The sequence below is a fragment of the Sardina pilchardus genome, chromosome 4, assembly GCF_963854185.1.
Source record: "Sardina pilchardus chromosome 4, fSarPil1.1, whole genome shotgun sequence".
Classification (NCBI taxonomy): domain Eukaryota; kingdom Metazoa; phylum Chordata; class Actinopteri; order Clupeiformes; family Clupeidae; genus Sardina; species Sardina pilchardus.
In genome coordinates, this window is record NC_084997.1 from 31,305,786 (window position 1) to 31,315,785 (window position 10,000).

The 10,000-nt window shown below is 44.7% G+C and overlaps 2 protein-coding genes across 2 annotated transcripts in view; both read left to right on the forward strand.

Annotated features, from left to right (window-relative positions):
• Positions 1–4,640, forward strand: part of LOC134078981 (alsin-like) — a 38,616-nt gene extending 33,976 nt beyond the window's left edge. The window contains exon 36 of the mRNA XM_062535144.1: positions 889–4,640. Within this exon, the coding sequence (XP_062391128.1) occupies positions 889–927 (39 nt within the window). The 3' untranslated portion in view covers positions 928–4,640. The remainder of the gene's footprint in view (positions 1–888) is intronic.
• The window catches only part of LOC134078982 (MAGUK p55 subfamily member 4-like), a 28,963-nt gene continuing 19,904 nt past the window's right edge, over positions 942–10,000 (forward strand). Inside the window, exon 1 of the mRNA XM_062535146.1 lies at positions 942–978. Coding sequence (XP_062391130.1) covers positions 942–978 — 37 coding nt within the window. The remainder of the gene's footprint in view (positions 979–10,000) is intronic.

Here is a 10,000-nt window from a genome sequence, read left to right on the forward strand (position 1 = left end):
CTTTTATCCCACAAGCTCATGACCTGTTATCAAATGTAGTTGCTTGCTCAGTTCCAAAGAAGATACATGAAAAGTCCTTGTAGGCAAGTCCCATCTCTCGGTGGCCATCTTGGTAAGGCATTTTGGGCCATTAGCGGGCAGCTATTCTCCTATGCAAGTGAATGGGCTGACATACCAGCCTGGCCCCTGTCTGACTATGTACTTCCGCTCATTTACATCTCTCTTCATACTCCGTCTGGTATAGCTTGATTCAGCTTTGTTTACTCCGGCAAATGTATTTCCGCTCAATCAGTGAACAGAGGGTGTTCCCAAGAGCATTCACATTTGAGTTTCAAGCCTATCGTTATCGTTGTGTCCCCCGTGGTTATCATACGTCATTACCAAACTTTAGACAAGCATCCGCAAACCAGGAAATAAATGTTTGCCAATGGAGCTAGGCCAGACTCTCAGCGAAAAATAGAGTCTGGTCTCCAGGCTACTGACATACAGGAAGGGATGGGATGTGTGTAGCCAACTGCCACATTGGCGTTACGAAACACATGCATTTCTATGGAGGATTATTTGAGTGCTGTGTTTCCTGATTAGAAAGTCTGTGATGCAAGTCTTTGCCATTTAATACTGATTCCATTAGCATTCAACAGTACACCGTGTCTGTCATCGTATAAAGCCCACTCCATGCCAGATGAGCGGTTTGTGATCGGTGACTAGGTTGTCGCAGTGCAATGAAAAAAAATGTTCAGATCTGCAAAGCAAATTCCAAATATGATTGCAGATCTGTCTGGGTTCACCTAGGCTAGGCCTGAGCATCTTTTCAGTGCTTTTGCTCATTTGTCATTTTGTTCTAGTTTCTGACATTCAAGCTCACAGCTGTCTGTTTCTGTTGCCCAGGCTTGCTACTTCCAGATCCAGCGAGAGAAGACCGCATAAGAGGACACGTCAAGATGGCCGCCCTGGACTCAGATCTGACCCTGTGCCCTGGTCAGATCCATTTCTGAGCCATCTGCTCACAGAGTCTTTGCCCTGACCAAGACATGGTTGGTGCTGTAATGGACTGTGTACTGTAGCTATAGAACAGCTAGCCCAAACCGCTAGCAGATAAAGGGTTGAGATGGTCAGCACGCAGAACCATTTGCTGAGACTCTTCGAAGCCCTGTAAGCTACCAAGCTAACAGCTAACTCTTTGAAGACACTTGCTAGTCAGTGTGTGTGTGTGTGTGTGTGTGTGTGTGTGTGAAAGAGACAGTGAGAGAGATTGTGTCTCTCTGTGTGTGTGTGTGTGTGTGTGTGTGTGTATGTGTGTGTGTGTGTGTGTGTGTGAAAGAGACAGCGAGAGAGATTGTGTGTGTGTGTGTGTGTGTGTGTGACAGAGAGAGAGAGAGAGGTTCAAGGTGGTTGCAGTAGTTAACCAAGAAGTGAAACCACCTTGAACTATTTCACAGTTTCAATACACTCCAGAGTTTGTGTATTACCTCTACGAGATGAGAGTGTCATCACTGTAGGCTACTCATTAGCTATTAGCTTTGATCCACCATGATAGTGTTAACTGCATCAGCCAATTAATTCAGCTACTGCCTTTGAAAAGACTGACCATAATGTACATTAAGGAGGATGTGTGTCATTAATTAGCTACTGTATGTACAGTATGCAAAGCCTCAGGGTTCTTTGCATTAATGCAGAGACGTATGGCAGGGAAAACAGTTAGCCAAAGTAACTGTTAGCGTTAGCCAGATAGCGTCTGTGTCGGGAATGGACCTACAGTATAGAGGCGATCCACAATAAGGCCTTATCCAAGTTGTCATTGTGTGACCAAAACACTCCTTAATTACTGCCACCATTCTACTTGCACTCTGTTTTATTTGCAGCCTTTTAACTATTCAAATCTTCAGTCCAATGTTGGCGTAATGAAGGCTTGAATGGTTCAAATGTTGCAAATGGAAAAAAATATATCACACATATGATATGTTTTCCTTCACTTTCACCCAAGCACCATGTGTTTTTTGTAAGTATATTGTTTTGCCCTTTTTTGCCTTAATATCAATAGGAAAGTAGAGAGATGGGAAGTGAGTGGAATAGGGATGGGTTAGGACCAGGACACGACCGCAGGCCAGAATCAAACCTGGGTCCCCATGGGCACTGAGACCCTAATGTGGGATGGTGCTGCCACTTGCACCTCCACCTAGCACCACATGTGGCCCAGTTAGGCTCGGGTCGGATGCATGGACACCCTATCCAGCTGTTCTACAAGTCAGTTGTGGAGTGCAATGTCATGTTCTACTGTAGGTCCTGCTGTTGTTGCAGTACAGTATGTGCTAGCGGTTTGGTCAGAGTTATGGGAGCACTTTTCTTAATACACTTTTCAGTACACTTTAAATTAGGCCACAAGTGATAACTGCAGAGTTATGAGACTTGTCTTTGTATTTTCCCCCTGACGTACTTATTATAACATGTGGGATCATGAGATGACGTTGCATAAATATCACTGACATACAAGAGGTTCTTCATAGAGAATAATGCAGAGAGAGAGAGAGAGAGAGTAACTTTTGGCAGTTTGTACTTGCCATAATCAAACTGCGTTCAAACCCTTTGTTACTCCATTTGAGTACATTGTATCCACAACTAGGCTTCTAGAACTCAATTCCCACCAATCCAGCATTCCTGCAATGAACAAGGCTATGGAGTCTGGAAAATGGCACGGCAGAAAGTCATTATTATGTGGTCGGTCTCATTAAAGAGGCCTCTCTGCATTGTGGATGGGGATGCAGATTACCCGCATTATTACATAAAACCTGCTGAAACACTGGTTTGCCAAAAGGGATCCAATTTTTAGGGTTTAAAGGGATGTATTTTCTACTGTTAGAAAAAAGAGAAAACACTGGAAATATCTAATGATTGTCAGAAAAAAATAACTTATTTTTGTGAAATGAAAACCATTGCAAAAAAAAAGAATAGTTTATTTTTTAAATCCTATTTAGGAAATGTATCCTGCTGTGGTTTGTTGTTGTCTAAAGCTGGGGGGTGATTTCAGCTGCTTTTAAATGATTGTTTTATTGGGCGTTCTCCTGGGATTAGAATGTGATTGAATTAAAATGGCCAATACTTTGATGAGAGGCGATAATGGAGAAAAGCTGTCATTATGATTCACCACAGAATTAAACACACAAGGTCATGACACCTTAGACGTCCTTGAGCCCCCGGGCCACACACGGAGATACAGGAAGGAAGAGTAGAAGCACTGTTTATAGATTTAGAATATAGAACCTTTCAACAAGAAAAACGAAAAACAATGCTTGAACGTTCCGTTTTGTTCCCAAACTGCTTCCGCTGTTAGAATGTTGAAACGGAAACCTTGTGGGAAACAACTGACACTGATAATGGAACTCTCTTGAATCGGTCTGCAGAGCGCTGTGCTCTCGAATCTTTGGTCACAGCTTTCTGCAGAGCAGGAAGGATGCTTGCGTCCGATTGTCTTAATCGATCTAATAATGATGGAGTGATTTGTCTATGGAAAGAGAAACATTCATATAAATGTGCACTGGTTCATCTCCTTTCCCCACTTGACAAGGAATACATACAGGTGAATGGAAATTCCCTGTAGTCCTTGTCCCCTTATTCCGTGTCCCCTTGTTTTGCATTCATTTCAAAGTAAGGACATTTGGGCTTCTGCACTCAAGTCGATGGGAAATGTCCAATGTGCCAATGATTACTGTATCATGTAGAGCTAACTGTCCAGCTGATTTTCATGGGCCATCGCTTAATTGCTGGGCAACAGTCAAGAAGCAAAGCAATGATCAAGGTCAGCCGTGCACGACATAAATCATTTTTATTTTAGGTTTTTTTTCACTTTGCCACATGAATTACTGATTGAGTACGATGAGATTGATCCCACGTGCAAACATGGGTTCATCGTCACAGTACTCCCACGTGATGGATTGGGTTGATGCACAATACACTTTATCCATTGCTCTTGGCTTTGCTCATTGCCCTTTAATGAAAGGGACATTACTGTACAGCTATGAGATAAGGGCTGACACTTGGAGCCCTGATTTAAATGTTGGACAAAGTGCAAAGTCTGAAGTCTGACTAATGCTATCTTTAATAGCTGTGCAAAATCTATTTGCAAAATATAATTCTGTGAGCAAGATCCCAAGCACAAGTTTCCGTGTGTCAGCTAAAAGCGGTCACATGCCACACGATGCCTTTCGTTTACGCAACGTTACTGACGAGACTGACTTTGCGCTTTGCCTGGCATATCAGGGCATTTGCACAGATGCGGCGCAGATTACGCCCAGGTGTGTTCCAGGTGTGGTCGAGGACAACATGATGCTTTCTATCATCAGCCTCTATCCTTGGTCATGAGTGTGTGTGCATTAATGCTTGAGAATGTCTTTGTACATTTCATGTTTGTGCCGCCCAGGAGACTGTGTACTGTAGGAAGCAAGTCACTGTGCCACTGAAACATGGGTCTTAAAAGCAGCCGAGAGCGTGAGCCTGCCGTCCCCAAGCTCAGAGCAGTGGCCTGGGTGCTGTCTGCGTTCGGCCCCTACTGTATATGCACTGTTACAGATTCCTGTTCACTTTTCCAGTCTTAACTACACAGAGGATGATTGTGTTTTAGATTATACATTAAATCTTATTTTAAACCAAAATATTGTACGCTGTTTTGTTTGTTTGTGTGTTTGTCTGTGTGTGTGTGTGTGTGTGTGTTTGCATCTTTGCACATGTTTGCCTTTATATATGAGTTTGTGTCTTTGGCGTTGACTTATTTGATGTGACACATCTGTGTGTGTGTGTGTGTGTGTGTGTGTGTTCTATATGTGCACCTGTGTGCTGTGCACGTTTGTTTCTCTACACGTGTGTGGGTGTGTTTGCATGCCTTTACGGGTGTGCGTGGGTGTGTGCATGCCTGTGTGTGTGTGTGTGTGTGTGTGGGTGGGTGTGTGTGGGTGGGTGTGTGTGTGGGTGTGTGGGTGTGTGCATGCCTGTGTGTGTGTGTGCGCGCGCATGGCTGAGAAATCATTTCATTATGTGCAGGAGGCAGTGTGCTTGTAATCCTCTGCTGGGTTCATTCAGTGCAGTGGAGCGCAGGCAGGCAGGCAGGCTGTGCTGATAACAGGCTTGGCTTCTGTTTACAGGCACATGGAACACACTGATTACACACACACACACACACACACACACACATCCACAGTGCTCGCGGTCAAGCCCCATCATAACACATAGCACTGAATACTTGGGCTGATCTGACATACACACACACTCCACACTCGCAGTCCAGCTCCACCGTAACGCACAGCAGTGCACACATGAACCGATTACACACACACATACACACACACACACTCAGCTCTCAATAACACTATGCAGGGCACACGCACACTACACACCCATCTCACACAGAGTTCTCACTGTCCAGCTCCACAATAAATTGCAAGACTGGACACACGCTGATCACACACACACACGCACACACACATACAAAGCTCCACAATAACACACAAGATTGGACACACTGATCACACACACACACTCATACCTCCACGATAAAACACAAGACTGGACACACACAGGTCCACAATAACATACTGTATAATACACCACTGGATACCGTATGTAGTGTCCTATGCCGGTCCTCATCCCAAAATCCTGAGGCTGGCTGCCCAGGAAGTGCTTTCGACAGACACAGCCTGAATTTTGAGGGAGAAAGAGAGAAAGTGTGACCGGAAAATAGATAAATCAATGCCTGATCAGGACTATATCTGATGTCAAGGCAGCTCAACAGATACCAGAGAGATTCATGACTGATGCAGAAAATAAGCAGCACTGAAAAGGCTGTTCATGAGGATATCAGTGAATGGGCGCCAGTGATGGCCTGGCATCAGGGTCCTTCTACGTGGTCATAAAGAAAGGTCTGGTGTGTGTACAGCATGTGTGTGAATTAGTTGTTAATATTGAATAATTTTGCTCTTAGCAGGTAGTCTGGCTATCACCATACTAAGCTCAGTCTTTTAAGATTGATCATTAGTTTGGGGAGTCTGCATGCGCTTTGTTTCTACTGCACAAGAGGCGTGATCAATGGGCATCGTTTAAATGACTGTACGCTTGGATAGTCCTTCAAGCAGTCAGACCAACAATCATGTGCGTCTTTTGGATAAGCTAGTTTGTGATTGGACCCAAAGGTTGTGGACAGGAAGCAGAGGAGATACAGTAGATGTGTAGGTTTCCAGCCTGAGCTGCCAGGCGAAATCCAAATTCGCCGGCAAGTCAGGCAGGGTTCACCCAGCCTACTTAGCAGGCATTTTTTGCATTACATTACATTAACATTAGTGCTAAATGTCATTAAAAAAATGTCATAAAGAATAACTAAAATGTCATAAAACTTTGACAAGCGAGCAATGTTTTGTGTCTGTGTGTCTACGTATTTCTGTAACTTCAGTTGCGTTTGACTGTGTTCTCCAGTCTAAGAGCTTGAACCCCCTAACTTATAGCACCTCAGTGATGTGGGTATGTTGACAAAGGGACTGGTGCTGGAGTGTGTGACTAGCACATCTTGTAAGCTGTCAGAAGGGTAAGAAAGGTTCATTCACAACGGTAACCGTATCCGCAGGCTACCATCACAAGCTCCTGAGGAGTGTGTGTGTGTGTGTGTGTGTGTTTTAAGACATAGCGTAAAAAGATCAAGTCACAGTGTCTGTGTGTGACCTAGTCACATTAACTGTCTGTATGGGTTTCAGATCAGATCACACCACAGTGTGTAAGTGTGTGTGTGTGTGTGTGAGAGAGAGAGAGAGAGACAGTGGACCTCACAGACCCTGATGTAACACAGAAAGGAAACCAAGTATACGTTACGTGGGGGAGGGGACCATCGTAGTGCACTCGCTATATGACCCAGCAGCTTAAGGGTGCTTACCAGTGTGGGTGTGTGCGCGCGCGCTCACTCACTAGAGAAAGTAATCTACCAGTATGTTATGTGCATAAGAAATGTTCTCATATGTCTGTGCATACTAGAGAGAATAATATCAGTTTGCTATGTACTGTATGTGCAGGAATATGTTCATTGTCAGCTGGTGTGTGTGCGTGTGTGTGTGTGGTTTTCATTCATCACATTACATTATTAGCATAATCATTTAATCAGAATGTCCTCTTTCCTCTGACATTCCATCTCCATAAGCCCAGACATCGCTCTGCCCGGGTCCTGAACAGGAAGTCAGTGGCTCTGGCAGTTTGGCTGTTCCTGTAAGTGCAACTGCATGGGGAACAGCTGTCACTGACCAGTTTCCATGGAGGAATTATCCTCTCCCATGTAAGATGTTAGGTTGGCGAAATTATGATGACTTAACATTTTTTATTGTTATTATTATTATTATTATTATTATTATTATTATTATTATTATTATTATTATTGTCAACATCGGTTTATAATTGTAATGAAGTTATTATATCCATGCACATGGTCTGTACACGCCCTTGCACTATGTTCCTAGAGGATCTCCGGTTGAAATGTTCCAATGCAGATGCTTTGAAATTCAAATCAATCAGACTTTAGCGTAATGCTCTACTTTGTGATTGTTGTTTGTTTGTTCCCCAAGTTACCATTAGCTTAATGTTGTTTTCAGTGCCACCGGAAATGCTAGGAACACGCGTTTGTTTCTGCAGTTGAAAGTGTCTATGGTGGAAACCTTCAATACAGTTTGCCACTGCTTTGCTTTAGAATAATTTCTTTCTCAAGAAAGGACGTTTTTCAAGATTATGCTGAGATGTTCAAAAAGATGTGCTACTTCATGTGTCAAATGACTTGTTTATTGTCAATTTTTTACACAAAACAAACAGTTTGGTGATCAATAATGCATCATTTGGTATTCAATCGGTGCTTTTAATATTTAGTGGTTTACTGTGACAATGTTATCTTTATGTGCCACTGACTTTGTGTGTGTGTGTGTGTGTGTGTGTGTGTGCCTGTTTGAGTATTTGTGTGTGTGTATGTGTGTTTGTGCTTGTTTGAGTATTTGTATGCATGCGTGCGTTTGTGTGTGTGTGTGTGTGTGTGTGCCTGTTTGAGTATTTGTGTGTGTGTATGTGTGTGTGTGCCTGTTTGAGTATGTGTGTGTGTGTGTGTGCCTGTTTGAGTATTTGTGTGTGTGTGTGTGTGTGTGTGTGTGTGTGTGTGTGTGTGTGTGCCTGTTTGAGTATTTGTGTGTCTGTTCCTGTTTTAGTATTTGTGTGTGTGTGTGTGTGTGTGTGTGTGTGTGCCTGTTTGAGTATTTGTGTGTGTGTGTGTGTGTGTGTGTGTGTGTATGTGTGTGTGTGTGTGTGTGTGCGTGCGTGCGTGCGTGCGTGCGTGCGTGCGTGCGTGTGTGTGTGCTGCAGAGGGAGAGTGTAATCTACATAATCGTTGGGTAGCACTTACATCCTGGCCCCACAACACGACCTCTGACCCCGTACCTTGCTCACCTACAAATCTAATTCGCTGTCCTCGGACCATACCGCTGACGTACACACACGCACGCACGCACACACACGCACGCACGCACGCACGCACACACATACATACATACATACAAGACACCAGCTGCCATCCTGAATCCACAGTCCAGGCATGCAAACTCCCATAAACATGAGGATTTAATACCACTGAGACAGCACTGCTGACATGATTACATGTAAAAGACATAGATGGGGGAGAGAGAGAGATAGAGAGAGAGAGAGAGAGAGAGAGAGAGAGAGAGAGAGAGAGAGAGAGAGAGTGAGTGACTGTGTGTGTGTGTGTGTGTGTGTGTGTAGTATTTGATGGATGTGTAGTATGATTGTGTGTGTAGTCTTTTGGGTGTTGTTGAACACACATATTATTGATGTGCCTCCATTTTTCACCTCCCCGATTACAATCTGCTGTGTGTGTGTGTGTGTGTGTGTGTGTGTGTGTGTGTGTCTAAAAGCAGAAAGAGTTAAGAAGCTTTGAGTGGCAGGCCAGGGCCTGGGAAGAGCTCGCTCTTAGGGGAGTGAGTGAGTGAGTGAGTGAGTGAGTGTGTGTGTGTGTGTGTGTGTGTGTGTGTGTGTGTGTGTGTGTGTGTGTGTGTGTGTGTGTGTGTGTGTGTGTGTGTGTGTGTGTGTGGCCTATGTGTGTGCTATGTATGTGTGTGTGTGTGTGCGCGCGCGCTCTCGCTCGCAGGATTAAATGGGATCGAAAAGGATTACAGTCTGCTTTTTTTTCTCTGAGGATGTTTCATCGTAAAAAATCACGGACGCTGCATTGTGTGCACCGGATCGCCGCCGCCGTGGTCAGCTAACCCCGCGCGCGCAGCATCCCCGCAGAGAGAGAAAGAGCGCGCGAGAGAAAATGCCCTCCGGAATGCCGGTCCTCGTCCCAACATCCTGAAATCAATCTGCTCGCAGGGAGGACTGTGCTTTTTTGACAGCTACAACTCCTCGAGTAGGAGGAGGAGAGAGAAAGCGTGGCAGAGGACAGGAGAGATAGACGAGTCAGAGAGAGAGGTGAGTGAGTGAATGAGTGAATTCCTTATCTTATGAGCGCTCTGCCTCTTACAACTAATCGATATCCGCGTGTGGTTATGTTGTCAGTTAACTATTCTTAAAAGAAAAACATATTAACTTCAACAACAACAAAAAAAACATTCACTTGATGATGCCAACAGGCTGCAAACACCTGACGTCAGGGCTCGAGCTGCCGTGCGGTGCATAGCATCGTTTTAAACAGCGGGGCTTGGCTTGGCGTGGCGTGACCCGGCGCAGTGGGGATAAAGCCGTGTGGCTCCGTGTGCCCGTTGTTTGTCCCGGTCTCTGACGAGCTCCCCACCTGTTCAGCGAGGGCGGAGTGCCAACCGCGCGCTACTGAGCAAGAGCTCGCGGGCCCGGGTAGCGGCACATGGGTGGGAATTATTTCCCAGTGTGAGATCCGTGACAGCATCTGATCGGGGCTTATCGCTGCGCCGCATGATCTCTGCTGTTTTTTTTTTTTTTTTTTTTAATGTATTTCATCTCTGCTTTC